The sequence below is a fragment of the Choristoneura fumiferana genome, chromosome 15 (assembly GCF_025370935.1).
Source record: "Choristoneura fumiferana chromosome 15, NRCan_CFum_1, whole genome shotgun sequence".
Taxonomy (NCBI): Eukaryota; Metazoa; Arthropoda; class Insecta; order Lepidoptera; family Tortricidae; genus Choristoneura; species Choristoneura fumiferana.
The window spans coordinates 11,279,108-11,294,424 of NC_133486.1; the positions used below are offsets into that span (position 1 = coordinate 11,279,108).

The window sequence follows — 15,317 nt, forward strand, 5'->3', positions numbered from 1 at the left end:
TTAAATGTGGGATTTTCTTACACACCATGTATATGTATATATCCTTATTTTGAACGACTTGGCTCACCTGTACACTAATAAATGTTCTTCCAGCAACTTGTACGTCAGCTCTTTGCACTCTTTGTTCGGTAGCATGGCATACTTCTGTAATGTCTTCCTCTTCTATGTATTTCTTTGCGCGTATTAACCTGAAAGTATATAAGAACTCCAAAGGTTGAAAAAACAAGACTACATTTTAGATTGTATCGCAATTGTTGTACTATTTTAGGACATTTATAAAAAAGTGCGAGGCAAAATTAGGCGCCAACAGCTAACAAATTTTAGAAGTTTGTAAAACTAAGGTATTTTTAAAAGTTTTTTTGTAATCTAATCTGTGTTTTATTATCATACCCCCTTCGGGCAGTGGGATTAGAACTAAGTCAGCATACATTAACTCTATGGAAATAGTATTGCATGAAATGTTTATAAAACCTTATCCTCTACTGTCTCTCTTTAGAAACTATCAAAACGGGAGTGCAAATCTTACAGAAAAATCTTCAATCTCGGTATATTTGCAAGATTTTAGAGGTCTAATCTCGCAAGATCTCTGTATTTGCGAGATCTCGCACATCTACGACTTATTTTTAATATATTCTAAGTATTCTATTGAAATTTCGAAAGTTATTGTTTTAGGGCCAAAACAATGGAATAATACACCTACCTACCAATATCAAACATTTGTTAAAATCAATTATTAAAATAAAATGGATTCATCATCATCATCATCTCAACCGTAGACGTCTACTGTTGGACATAGGCCTCCCCCATAAACTGAATTATTTTGAAAAAAAAATCTTAGAAAACACAACATATCTAGAGTGTTGTATGCCAACTGGCTTCGGACGTTTTGTGCCAAATACCCAGCAGCAGAACGGGTTTTTTCTGCTGCTGGGTAAGCGCAGAGACGCTTGTTGGCACCACCACACTGACGGCAGGCTTTGACAGAAACGGATTATTATCTAACAAGTTTATCAAATAATGGACCAGGTACACGTGAAGGGTGTTCTTGAGGGCGGGCTTTCTTAATCATTTGTAATCTTCATTAAGACACATTAAGATAGAGAAAGGTGTTTTTGCGGCTATTGAGGATAGAGGCGCATATTATCAACATCATCGTCTGCTGGATCTACTGTAAAAATGAATTGCTGTGCAATCTTGCGAAATCGTGCATGATTTTGCGAGCAAGATTAATCTTGCAAAATTAGTGCAAGATATAGATCTCGGAATACCGAGATTGCACTCCCTAACTGCAAAATTTGATACATTTTGATACAAATAAACAGCCAAGTCGATCGATTTCATAATTAAGTGAAGTAACTCACAGACTCCTATTGTCATTCGAAACTTTCGCTTAAAGGACACAGCTCATTAGAGCCACCCGGCACCGCCTCGACTTTGGGCGTCCACTCGTTGTCGACAGGTGGTTCACGGGTGGACGCCGCGTGGTCCATGAATTTCCTAGTAGTCACTATTGCGGCGAGCAGCGTGCTGCATCGAAATAGTAAGTAACGTACAACTAGAATAAACACCGAAAACAGGCAAGCCAAAACCGACGAACCGACCAATGGATGGTGAAACAGCCCTTAGTCTTCATTCATTGATTGATGTGTTCGTTCGTCATGTCGCAGTTCAGTGTTATTTTAAACAAACCTTACTATTCTGAGAAAAACGGTTTTAATTTATTCAATTCAAGATTTAATTGTTTTATTTTTCGGTCTGGTTTGTACGTTTTGATAAAGCTAACTAAAGTAAATAAATACGAGTACAATCATTTTCTCAAAGCATGTTTATTTATCTGTACGGTTGGTTGGTTCCCTCACTTATGTACCCACTTTATCACATAGTTCTGATATCTCATTTTAACGATTATAAAGGGGACGGCGCGCACGCAGTCCCCACTACCAAAAATTACGCGTCCGAGTTATCCGCATTAGGGATAATCGCAAGGGTCAACCCAACCGCAGTGCAATGGATGAGTCTCGCCCTGGGGGAACCGCCTACTTGATCACGGTGTCCCCTACGCCAGGTAAGTATGATTTCTTCCCGTCAAACCAGGGTCGTCTATAAACCAGGAAAAATCTTAACAGCGCGATGTAGAATTCGTTCGGGACGTGACAGTGACATCTAACGGAGACGCCAGTTACTAAAATGATGTTTGTTTGGCTCGGTAGATGGCGCTATTAGGAGCTAAATTTCTTGGACAGAATAACTATTCAAAAAATACGTGACCTTGTCGTCTCGTCATCGATTTAAAAATAAGGGATTATTTATTTATTTAGGATTTAAAAGAGCGTGTTGTGAGAACTACAAACTGTCGTGACAGTATACGGTAAACCTAAAGCCGTATTTTACAATGTGCGCTATCGTTTTATTGCCCAAGAGATACGACTTCGCTCTAAGTAAAATCAACATGAGATCACATACAATATTTTAGACTATCGCGGTCATTACTAATTTTATGAATGTTCCGCGTACTTTCTACGTTCCGTGCGTTTTTCTGACTGACTGACAGTTATACCAGCATACCCGCAATTCTGTAGTCTCGTGATCATGGCGCATGCAACTGAGCCGAAATATCGAGCTACTCTAAAATCAAGGTACGCGGAACAAAACCAGAATTTAATTCATAAAATCAACATGAAATCGATAAGAATTTGAAGAAAACCGTCAATACTTTTAAAAAAGCTCGTTATTCTATCCCGTAACCCAGGAGCAGGGGTCGGACAAAAAGTGCGGATGACGTAAAAATGACGTAATCTTGCACACAAGATGATGTTTTTATTTAAACTTCCGTGTGACATGTAGTAACAAAGTAGCATTAATGAAGTAACAAAATAATCGTAAATAAATCAATGGAATTCAGTGAATAAAATAAATTTCATATCGTTTAATAAAGAGGTTGATAAATAATAAGTGATAATTGTTTATGAAAATCAAAAATACTATTTGAAATAATCCTATAAGTGGTTTGACGTCATCGGCACTTTTGTCCGACCCCTGCTCTGGAGACATCAGTAATAATAATATGCTTTGTTAGATTTTTGCAGTGTATACTAGTGTGCTTAGGAGATGAGCCGTGAAGAAATTGCCAACTGTCACAACTCAAAATTTTAGTGGATTTGTTCCCCTTAGAATCATATTTGAGTAACTTAGGACACGTTACCATGGCAACAAGCTACATCAAAAAGTTGACTGACCCATGTAGTAGTCGCACCTGTGAACGTGGTGAAATAGAGGCTTGGTGGGTAAACGTGGGCTTTGTACCTGAATATCCTCGCAGCCTTGGAGCCGAGGCGCTCTGTGACGGTGTGGTCGAGCACGGCGCAGAGGGTCTCCTGCGCGGCGCGGCGCACGCGCACGACCCACTGCCCGCCGCCCGCGTCGCCGCATCGCGACACGAACCCCGCGCCGTTCTCCTCTGCGGACAAAAAGGTAAGAAAAATAAACGAGATGATGAAAATGTGATGATGTGAGCAATGTTATGAGCAGACCCCGTTATCAAGCGGGCAGCATGGCGGCCTACCTAACATTAACTGATGTTAATATAACTATTAGTCTCGATGTCCCGGAGCCTAAATTTTTATGTGTAGGTGCGCCTCCTGAGGCTTCGATGATTAATGAAAAGAGATTTAGAGGCACACGAACGTATAATAAAGATTATCAAAAAGGAAAGTATTTACAATGGAATATTAAACTAGGGAAAAGGAAGGATATATGAGTTTAGCGCAATGGATAGAGTTCTGTTCAGGACCGCGTCGCCGGAAGGAATGTCGCTCCGCTTCTCGACTGGCCTTCTGGGCAATTCAAATGAACTCGAATACGCCGCGCAGTTCCACGCGCCGGTGTGCAGATGTTTACAGTATTGCCAACACGTGGAACCGACTGCGGCTAGCGGGGTAATGGCTTATCTGGACGCTACACTACTCCCCCGCCGAGACCATTGCCTGCTATGGTCGATAGTGATCTGGAAATCTTACATATCGTCCACTTCGCGTCATTCTGACGGTGCTCGGTTCAGGCTCTGGTATTGTTGATGCTTGATGGCTGTTGGATGTGTCCTCATCTATAGTGTCGCTGGTCATGAAGGCCGGCTTCAGTCGATCGATGGTCACGGTGTTCGGCTTTCCATTTAAAATGATTCGAAAGGTCTTGTCACGTCTCTCGAGGACCTTGTACGGGCCTGAGTACGGGGACTCTAGCGATCTCTTCGCGTGCCCTTGACGAAGAAAAACGTACTCGGCCGTGCTCAACTCTTTCGGGATGTAAAAAGGTTTCTTCGAGTGATGACTGGCCGGGACTGGGTTGAGTTTTCCAATGTGGTCACGAAGTCTGGCTGCGAAGTCCGTGTAGTCGACCGTAGTGCCCTTCGTAGGCGTAAAGAATTCGCCAGGTAGGCGTAGAGGTTCCCCGTAGACGAGCTCTGCTGCTGAAGCTTGTAAGTCGTCCTTCCAAGCGCTGCGGATGCCCAGCAGCACCAAGGGTAAGGCTTCAGCCCAGTGCGTATTGGAGTGGCACATGATTGAGGACTTGAGCTGGCGGTGGAGTCTCTCAATGATCCCGTTGCAGGCCGGATGATAGGATGTGGTAGGCCGGTGCTCTGCCCCGAGGATGGATGACAAGGTGTGGAACAGCTCGGACTCAAACTGCCTGCCCCTGTCAGTGGTGATTTTGACAGGGCAGCCGAAGCGGGCGACCCAGCCCGCGATGAAGGCTCGCGCGCAGGTCTCCGCTGTGATGTCAGCCAAGGGGTAGGCCTCAGGCCAACGGGTGAAGCGATCAATGACCGTCAAGCAGTATCTGTAACCACAAGAAAATGGTAATGGCCCTACTATGTCCATGTGGACATGTGAAAAACGAAGTGATGGTGTATGAAATGATGATATGGGTGATGACGTATGACGTGAAATTTTGTTTCTCTGGCAATCTGTGCATTCTCTCGCCCAACGGCGACAATCTCTGCGTATGTCGGGCCAGACGAATCGTTGCGTCACCAATTTGACAGTTGCTTTTGCACCTGGATGGCTCAAACCGTGCAATGAGTTGAAAGCTGCACGACGAAAGGCTTGAGTAAGGTAAGGTCTTGAATTACCGGTGGAGATGTCGCAATAAATTTCGAAATTATTTTCAAAAGATTTGATTTTCTTGAGATTCAATGAAGACGATGATGATGATGATGATGAGTCAACTTGAAGAAGCGCTTGCAGTTCAGGATCTTTATCTTGAGCGCGTGCAAGGCTTTCGTAGTTGATTGACCCATTTATTTCTTCTACTCTTGAGAGTGCGTCTGCAACAACGTTATCTTTTCCCGCTACGTACCGTATGTCCGTACTAAACTGTGAGATGAAGTCTAAGTATCGGAACTGTCTCGGTGAGCATTTGTCTCTAGCGGTGGTGAATGCAAACGTCAAAGGTTTATGATCCGTATAGATGATGAAGGGTCTGGCCTCGACCATGTGACGAAAATGTCTGATAGCGTCGTATATAGCCAGCAGTTCTCTGTCATACGGACTATACTTCTTTTGAGCAGGATTCAGTGGTCTTGAAAAGAATGCTAGTGGTTCCCAGGCTTCCGGTGCTGCGCGCTGCTGTAAGACTGCGCCGATGGAAACGTCTGAGGCGTCAGTGTGGATAGCGAGCTCGACGTCTGTCAGCGGATGAGCGAGAAGAGTGGCTTGAGAGAGAGCTTGCTTACATGACTCGAATGCATGCATCATGTCTTCTGTCATCTCGATCTCTTGCGTTGGCTTCTTCTTCGGACCGGACAGTACGACGTTCAAGGGCGCTTGCAAAGCTGATGCACCTGGTACGAACCTTCTGTAGAAGTTGAACATGCCCAGGAATCGTCTGAGTTCCTTGACATTCTTGGGTACAGGGTAGTCTTGGATTGCTTGTACCTTAGACTGCAGCGGACGGATCCCCTCTGCGGACACTTCATGGCCAAGAAAGGTGATGTTCGTTACACCAAACTCACATTTTGCAGTGTTGATGAGGATACCATACTCTGACAGTCGACGAAATAGTTGATGGAGATGTTGGTGATGCTCTTCTGCGTTTCGAGAGAAGATCAGAATATCGTCCAAGTATCCATAGCAGAAATCCAGACCTCGCAGCGCTTCGTCCATGAAACGTTGAAACGTTTGAGCTGCGTTCCGGAGACCAAACGTCATGTATGGAAACTGAAACAGGCCAAAAGGTGTGATAATGGCTGTCTTCTTGATGTCATCCGGATAAACTGGGATCTGGTTGTAGGCTTTGACAAGATCAACCTTGGAAAATATTGTACTCCCGGCGAGTTGCTGCGTAAAGTCTTGAATATGTCGGATCGGGTACTTGTCTGGAATCGTACGCGCATTAAGGGCACGGTAATCGCCGCATGGTCGCCAGCCGTCATCTTTCTTGGGTACTAGATGAAGCGGAGAAGACCATGGACTCTCAGACTGACAAGCTGTACCGTTCTGCAGCATATCCTCGAACTCCTTTTGTGCGATCTTCAGGCGATCCGGAGGAAGGCGTCGGGGCTTACTTGCAATCGGCGGGCCAGGGAGTGTGCGTATATGATGCACTGTATTATGCTTGGGTACCTTTGGTGTACCTGAAGGTCGGGTGATGTCGGGATACTGACGTAGGATCTCGTGGTACTTGGATTCCCCTGACATCACCTTCACTGACGAGATGTCTTCGGATGTACCTTGGGTTGGTACTGCAGCGGAAAGAGTAGTGTGGCCATCTATAATGCGTTGTTTTCTGCAATCAATCATAATATTAAAGAAGGACAAAAAATCAACACCAATGATGGGTTTAGCAACGTCTGCCACAACGAATCTCCAATTAAATGCTCGCCGCAAACCCAAGTCAAGTTTCAGTTGCACCGAACCGTAGGTAGATATAACTGAGCCGTTCGCCGCTGTTAACTCGTAGCTGCTCTTAGGTCGGTTGCCACTGAGTGACGTGCGCGGGTATACACACAAATCCGACCCGGTGTCTACTAGGAAGAGAACTTTCGAGGAACGGTCCATTACGAAGAGGCGGCCCGGTTTGGTATGGCAGTCGTTAGCCGCTACTTCCGGCTGCCGTTGAAGTTTTCCGACCCAGGGTAACTGCAAGGCCTGGTACAGCGAGTAGAGTTGTCTCCAAACCTGTAATGGTACCAGCAGATGGACGGGTCTCTTGGTTTCGACGCAGACCGTGACCGCGCTTGACGTCCGACTGAAGTTTTGTTGCGGGAATTAAAACGCGAGCGCGATCTTGAGTGCGGTTGTCGAGTACTGAACTGCGCTTTGAGCTAAGCAATTTCCGATGTTAGTTCTGCCATTTGCTTTGCCATTGCCACGAAATCTGAATTTGAAAAATGTTTGCTGTCAGTGTCATTTTTTACGGAAAATATTTGCGGTTCTTGTGGTACAAGATCGTGCACTTTGTCAGCTAAATCCGCGAGTTCATCTAGCGTTGAATTTGGCTGCGATGCGATTACGACCTGTAAATTTTTCGGTAACCGGCTTGACCATACGGTGCGCAAAAAATCATCCGTCACTGAAGTTCCAGCCAAAATGCGCAGCTGGCGTAAAAATTGCGATGGTTTCCTATCGCCCATTTGCTCACCTTGTAATAATTGCAGCGATTTCTTTTCCTGCGACAATGACAATCTTGAAATAAGCTCGGTTTTCAATTTGACATACCGGTTTTCGGCCGGCGGAGAATTTATAATGTCTTTGACTTCTACCGCGTATTGATGTTCCAACTGACTAATTACGTAATTGAATTTTGTAGAATCAGCCGTTATTCCCGACAAAGAAAATTGTGCTTCCATCTGCGAAAACCAAAGCGCAGGCTCTTGCGGCCAAAACGGCGGCGCTCGTACACCGACTTTGAAAACGGCGCCATCGCTGTCACTTGCGCTGTTTCCCATTGACATTTCAATATTATGTAGGTTTTATATTCTTACTTGAATTTTGCTTGAATTTTGCGTTTCTTGTCCAATGCGGGGTCACCAGTGTAGGTGCGCCTCCTGAGGCTTCGATGATTAAATGAAAAGGGATTTAGAGGCACACGAACGTATAATAAAGATTATCAAAAAGGAAAGTATTTACAATGGAATATTAAACTAGGGAAAAGGGAAGGATATGAGTTTAGCGCGATGGATAGAGTTCTGTTCAGGACCGCGTCGCCGGAAGGAATGTCGCTCCGCTTCTCGACTGGCCTTCTGGGCAATTCAAATGAACTCAAATACGCCGCGCAGTTCCACGCGCCGGTGTGCAGATGTTTACAGTATTGCCAACACGTGGAACCGACTGCGGCTAGCGGGGTAATGGCTTATCTGGACGCTACAATGGGAACTCCAAAATTGATCTGATAGATAACTCAATTTAAAAAGTTTTGTTATTGACATTGCACATCATTAATGTTAAGTAGCCACTAAACTGCCCACTTGATAACGGGGTCTGCTCATAACATTGCTCACTGTGTATAATTAACGAAACATGAAATTGAAAAATGACCCTCCCGGGAATGTTGGTCCAAATGTCAAAACGTCCAAGGATACACAGCATTTGGACATTATGACCGCCCAGTCCTAGATGTAGATAATTTAACATTGCGAAAATTGGGTCTATATTCATGCATTATAATCTTATAAATTATCTTTGAACGAAAAATGCTTGTACATATATTTGAAGAAATATACCTAAGCTAAGGTTAATCAAGTTAATTATGCAATTTTTTTATTGAAATAAACAATTATTTTTTCGAACCGGTGGTAGACATTTTTAAATTCATAAGTGCTTGTTATAGCCTCAATTGAATAAAAATATTTTGACTTTGACTTTTGAGATATTTAGAGTTGGACTGACCTAGCACCTTGAGGTATTGGTCCAGATGTTGGTGAAGCTGCGGCCGGTCGCCGCGGCGGGCGCGCTCCTTGAGCTCGAGCGCGGGCGCTGGGTTAGATTCGGGCGCCCAGGCCGCCGACGACAAATACATCTGCTCCAGGAGATGCCGCATTAACTCGCCCGCTGTCCAACAATAATATATATAAATACGAACTTTAATAAAATTCATTAATTTTAACCCGAAAAACCAGATTAAACATTTCCTCTAAAAAAATGTTACCGTTTTCATCAATCCGTCGTGTGATAGCTTTAATCATCACGTCATCTCTGAAGTCAAGATGGAATCTGTCGTAGTTCACCTTCCAGTACACATCTAAAAAAAATAATTGATTATACATATTTGTTTGGTTGGACGGAATTTAAAAAGGTGGACATATCAATTAGCATGAAAGTTTTCCGTCGTGACACGAAAATTACATACCATTTGCTCTAAGGCGTTTTAAATGCGGTTGACTACGATGTAACTTGAAACTTGATGATATTTTTTATCATGAATTGGTGTTCGCTTTGCATTGATTGCGAATTGCGAGTTCCAAATAGAATGCCCCAAAACACGTCCACTAACGCCATCTAATTCAGATTTAGTGCAACTTACAATAATTTACGAACATACCATGTATTGTGTAATTTATTTCATAAGTAACATAGGAATAGAATTAAGCGATAAGCATTCTAGTTTTCTAGACAGTGGCGATTTCTTGTTGATATTTTCAAAGTTTAAGTATCACGTGGAAATCAGTTTCACTAGCGCCATCTAGTTTATAAACGACAAATAACTCGTGTGTGTTTCAGCTTTATTATTATAACTAGGCTTCACCTGCGGCTTTGTTCGCATAAACTATCAGGTCTTAGGGCCTTATCACACTTGCGAGTAGCGAGCGTATTTTGTATGAAGGCGATCAAGCAAAGAGTTCGCCGCAACTGATATTTGTATAGAAAATACGCTCGTAACTCGCAAGTGTGATAAGGTCCTTACAAATTAATTGAAATTACAATGACGCATGCAAATGGATACCATCGGAATAATATCTGCATAAAAATTAAAAAATCTGCAACTTAATTGAAAACCTTTCTTGTAGTCCGTAAAAAAATACATACTATCGTTTATATCAGCCGTGTTGCCGCTCGTCATGGCTTGCACCAAAGCCCTGCCGTCCAGCTCTGGCACAATGGTGGCCACCGGCACGAGGGTGGGGATCTCAGAGCCCTCCTTCATCTCTGCCACGGGAGCTTGCTGGATGTAGCCTGCCGTGGCCAGGCTCACAAATGTGTCTTTCAGTGTTATTATTGAGATGTTTTTCTCCTGGAAATTTTGAAAAATATGTTAGTAAACACTTTAAAATGTATAATTTTAGGCTAAATTAAAATCTAATTATAGTTTGCTAATGCAGACAACATTTTAAAAAATCTAGTTAAAATTATTACTTAATTTTCCTGCCAAACAAATTATGCTAACATAGTTATTTTTAGAAAGTAATTTAGTTAGTAATTAAAAATTTTCCTCAGATATTTCGGAGATGCCTAGGTGATTGAATATTTTATGTTGAAACATGCATTTCATTCGCAAGAGATTAAAATTCCTGTTTTGGTATTTTTGATGACCTTGGCTGCTCTGAAAAATCTGATGGCAACTGTAGGATAATTTATTATTTTTTTATAATTTTACTGTGTACCTTGTCATCTTTGTACTTATTGGCAATAGCCAGCAGTAGTCCTGTGGCGGTGCTCGCTGCTTGCTGCAGTAATTCTTCTATCAGTAGCTCTGCCTCACTGCCATATTTACTCTTCATTTGCAGAAGGTATCTGTGAGCATTAACATTTACACTTTGACTTTCTTGCCGGGTTCTCTTCATCAGTAATTTCCTGAACCGGTAGTAGAATTTTCTTGAGTGGCCATGGAAGTGTGACAGGAAAAATGAAAACCCCCAAAAGGAAAGGGGAAAAGCCGTAGATTAACTCAATAATAAGTTAAGTACAAAATAAGTTATTAATGTATAGCTTTTAAAGTTTCGGTTTCTTTATTATACTATTTCAATATTCTTAAAAAAAATATATATTCTTAAAATTTAATGAAATTATTATTTACCTGGGATATCTAATGAGAAGAAGCACATTGTCAGGGATCAACTTGTAGTCTGCTATTACTTCATTGGCTGATGGTTCAAACGAGGCCAAATCGTATTTCATAAGTGTCCGGAGACTCTCAATTACCTGAAAGATATATTCAAAATCATTATCAGGCCAAAAGATGTCCACTACTGATGTAGGCCTATGTCCAGCAGTGGAAATAAATATTACCATGCACATAATGCAATATAATAAAAATGCGAAATTTTGCGTGTGTGTGTACGAGTGCAAAGCCGCGAGTAAAGTTTGGTAAGTACATAATATATATTTTGAAATAGGTTAGTCCGTAGTCGTGCATGTCAACATAACCTCAAAAGCATTAAAAACAATACCTGCGATCTAGGCAGTCCCGTGCTCCTCATTATCATGGTAATAGTCTTGCTGCCATATGTGAACAAATCATTTCCAACCTGCTGCACGATTTCACCGTAATAACGGAGAAGTATCTCCGAAACCACTCTACCGAGTTGATGAGACATTATTGCTTTATACAAGGTTCTATACAGTTTATGTGACTGCTGCTGATTAAATAGATAATCTTTTAGGTTTCATGCTTTGCACTACCTCTTTTAAATCACTAATTTACCGTACTTAATTTGATAATTTATTGTTTACATTACGCGTGTTTATTTTTTTATTTTTGACACTGACATACCTTACCTTTGACAGATAACAGATACGACAGAATCGGACCTCTCGATACTAGGGTGCCCCCACATGCAGTTGCTAGCGCTCGTTTGCAGCGATAAATATGGTCACGTGGCGAAGACCTAGGAATAAAATGTAAAGGTTTTGAAGGTGATTTTGAATTTCCCGCGACTCAAAAAAGTAGCGTCAAGTCGCCGCGTCGAGCAGTAGCGATAAGATGGCTTCTTGCAGGATAGATCTTTCAAAATGGGGTCACGTGACCAGATTTACCGCTGCAATCGAGCGACGAGCGACTGCATGTGGGGGCACCTTGTTGTGGCTGCCAGTCAGGTGTCAAACAGAACAACAGATATTTTTATTTATGTTTTGTTACGAGTTGAGGTCAGGTCAGGTCAGTTCGTTTATTATTTTAAATTACTAATTTTATCATGAGTTCACCTATTGAGAGTGCTGCAATTAAAATACTGACGCGGGGCGTCGAACTGGACACTAAGAAACGCTACACTGAAGCTCTAGTATGTTATCAAGAAGGTTTGCAGATTTTGGTTGACAAAATGAAAGGTTTGTTTGTTTTTGAAATAGTAATTTCATTTTAATTCTAACCTTTTAACATTTCTGGGTTGGGGTATAGCAAAGGGTGGGCACTTGTGGGACTTTAGATTTTTTTGTATTTTTTTTATTTTACATGGTTAGTATTATTTCTATCGTATAGAACGCACCAAAATAGACATAAAATGTCAAATAAACTTTTCTCTAAGATCAATCCTGGCTGAGATATCGCGACACAGGTTAATCTAGGTTAGGTTAGTGCTACGACTAGGCGCGAAGCGCCATAACAAGGCGGAATTTGCGGAGCTCCGTCGACTGCTACTTTAACGGTGTCGCTGTTTTAAAATGTAGGTAGGTATGTTCAAAAAGTTGAAAATTGAGTCGCGATATCTCAGCCAGGGTTGATCTTAGAGAAAAGTTTATTTGACATTTTATGTCTATTTTGATGCGTTCTATACGATAGAAGTAAAATAAATACTAACCATGTAAAATAGAAAAATACAAAAAAAAAACTAAGTCCCAGAAGTGCCCACCCTTTGCTATCTGACCCATTTCTGTAAAATAATGCCCTTAGATACTTTAAATCAATAGATATCTCTAATGTCTATATCACAAGTATTTTGGTTTTGAAGTATCTAAGGACGTTATTTTACAGAAATGTTATGTTATGTTTATCTTCTATTACACTATTCTTCTGTTTTCATTTTGTTGAAACAAATTGTTATCTAGAACATTAAAAATATTACAAACTAGCTTATGCCGGTTATCGCGCGGTGGCGCCCTTTACCGGAATAAAAGATATCCTATGTTGATCCTTGAGGTTCAAACTACCTACATACCAAATTTCATCAAAATCGGTTCAGTGGTTTTGACGTGAAAGCGTAACAGACAGACAGACAGAGTTACTTTCGCATTTATAATATTAAAGTAGGGATTACCTACTTGTGCTTGAACTTGAACTCAATTAGTGATAATTTGTTTGTACTGTTTTAACAAAGTATTTGCTGGCTTTTATTTGTATATTAGGTATACTTAACCTGATTAGAAGCTTGTGTAATCTGTCAACAAGTTAAAACTCACTAGGCTATTGTGCTATATTTAGCTTTCCAAAGACGTCGCCAATAGTATCTTCAACTCTCATTTTCAGAAGAAGCAGATGATTCCGTCAAGCTATATCTTAGAAAAAAGGTAGAGGAGTACATGAAGAGAGCAGAAACTATTAAGAAGTTGGTTCTACAGCAAAAGGAAGCTGGCAAGTTTCATGAACAGGTCCACATAGAGAACAACTCTACGGGGCACAGCTACAAGTCATTGTTTGGGAGATTTCTAGATGATGATGTACAGTTTGTGGTGGTTGAGGACCCTTACATTAGGAGTTTTCACCAGGTAATTGGATATAGTTGTAATACTACTTAGGAACTGATCCTTTGTACCAAATAAGAATAAAAAATTTGACTGCATGTTAGTTTTTACGTCATGCTAGGACTATGTCACTGTTACTAATTTCAAACTGTTCCAGTATTGTTTACTGGAGTGAGGGGTTTTGTTTCTCGAACACCTGACATGATTTTGACATGTGAGCCAGACAGTGCTGGATTTGCAGTGTTGGCTGCCCTAGGCCCCAGGCCATGTATTAAGTATCAGCCGCCCCTTTCTCAGCATTGTTATGATCTTAGTGACTTTTTATGTCTCAATTATGCCTTATGCCTAATGCAATATGCCTTAGGCCAAATCCACCACTGGAGCCAGAGCTGGCACCATGCCTCTAGAATAGCTGTTTAAATTTAATAACCATTTATTAATAATACACTTACAATTTCTCAACATATTTAGTGCCAAGAACCCAACAGTTGGGTTCTGTGTCTAGTCACTTTACTTAAAAAGCGGGAAAACTCTGCTACCGGTTACGAGCGCAGCGCTTAACAATGCGAGGCAGAGATTGTGTTAAATTCAAGCTACAATAATTAGTTTATTTATTTACAGTGTCAAAATTTCCTTCGCCTTTGCGAGCTGTTAGTGAAAACCTGTAGTAATCTGAGCAACATTCAATTGGTGACTTCTAGAGACAGCAAGTCCGAGGGTGACCAAAGAAACTGGCTTCACAGCCTGAATGAAGACTTGCAGAGGTACCGCGTGAAACTGGCTGTTGAATATTCAGAGACACTGCATGATAGACAGATCACGTAAGTTATTGAAATTATTGAATTTGGCCTGAGATCTATAAATAAATAGAAAAATATTATTAAGAGACATGTATCATCGAAGCAGTGGGACCCTGGCGTTTGCTCGTTATTTTTTTTGGGGAGCAGAGCAATCTCTCGCTCCAAGAGCATAAAATGAGCCATTTTACCCAAGACATTCATATAGCCATCTGAGCGAGGGTGGATAGACATGTCAATGGGAAAATGGGTTTAATGCTCGAGTTTTACACTCTATTTTTCACTTCAATGGCAAGGAAATGAAATAGCAACAGTGGAAACAATTGTTCACTTACTATGTACCTTTTATTGTTCACTTATTACTATTAAATTATAATTATAAATTTTTAGTTTTATTGATCTATTTTGATTGATTTGATTTATTTTAGTTTTATAGAAATAAAAATTGTTTAAAAAATATGTAGAAACTTCTTTGTTTTTGGATGTTAACACGCGATTACCTTGGTCTTAGACGAAGATTTTACTTTATGCACTAGAGCACTAGATCCAGCATAACCACGAACTTTACGAGCATGAGAAGTGAAAAATTATTTTTAAAAAGTGTTTTCCATCTGCAGTTTGAGCTCCGGCTGGATAATCAAGATTGGTAGAGGGCTAGACTTTTTTAAGGCACCGGAGAATAAATTCTGTCTTGGCGTGTACGACATGGATCTGAGACAGTGCCATGAAACCACAGTGGATATAGTGCATTCTAAGAATGTTAAACAGTCATATGGATGATTAAATGGTTGTAATGTAAGTAGGTTAAGTGAATGTTTTTATGAATTATTTTGTATTATGTATTAAAATTATATTTTTATAAGTTGTAGTTTTTAATTGTCTCCTGTTGTGTAAGTGATAATAGAGTTAC

At 41.1% G+C, this 15,317-nt stretch overlaps 1 protein-coding gene, 1 non-coding gene and 1 pseudogene across 2 annotated transcripts; 1 reads left to right on the forward strand and 2 right to left on the reverse strand.

The window, feature by feature from the left end:
• The window catches only part of LOC141435896 (DNA-directed RNA polymerase III subunit RPC3-like), a 12,956-nt pseudogene extending 1,260 nt beyond the window's left edge, over positions 1 to 11,696 (reverse strand).
• LOC141435932 (U1 spliceosomal RNA) lies at positions 1,911 to 2,073 on the reverse strand. The gene has a single exon (XR_012452239.1). It is a non-coding gene; the product is annotated as a U1 spliceosomal RNA (small nuclear RNA).
• Positions 11,697 to 12,033: 337 nt separating the features above from the next.
• Positions 12,034 to 15,251, forward strand: LOC141435457 (MIT domain-containing protein 1-like). Its single transcript, XM_074098139.1, has 4 exons — positions 12,034 to 12,260; positions 13,396 to 13,634; positions 14,232 to 14,431; positions 15,025 to 15,251. The coding sequence occupies exons 1-4, from the start codon at positions 12,128 to 12,130 to the stop codon at positions 15,185 to 15,187; spliced, it is 735 nt and encodes a 244-aa protein (XP_073954240.1). The 5' UTR covers positions 12,034 to 12,127; the 3' UTR covers positions 15,188 to 15,251.
• The last annotated feature ends 66 nt before the right edge of the window (positions 15,252 to 15,317 follow it).

Coding starts and splice junctions, on each gene's coding strand:
- LOC141435457 (XM_074098139.1), top strand. CDS start 12,128: ATGAGTTCACCTATTGAGAGTGCTGCAATTAAAATACTGACGCGGGGC. Junction 12,261..13,395: donor TTTGGTTGACAAAATGAAAG/GTTTGTTTGTTT, acceptor TCTCATTTTCAG/AAGAAGCAGATGATTCCGTC. Junction 14,432..15,024: donor CTGCATGATAGACAGATCAC/GTAAGTTATTGA, acceptor TTCCATCTGCAG/TTTGAGCTCCGGCTGGATAA.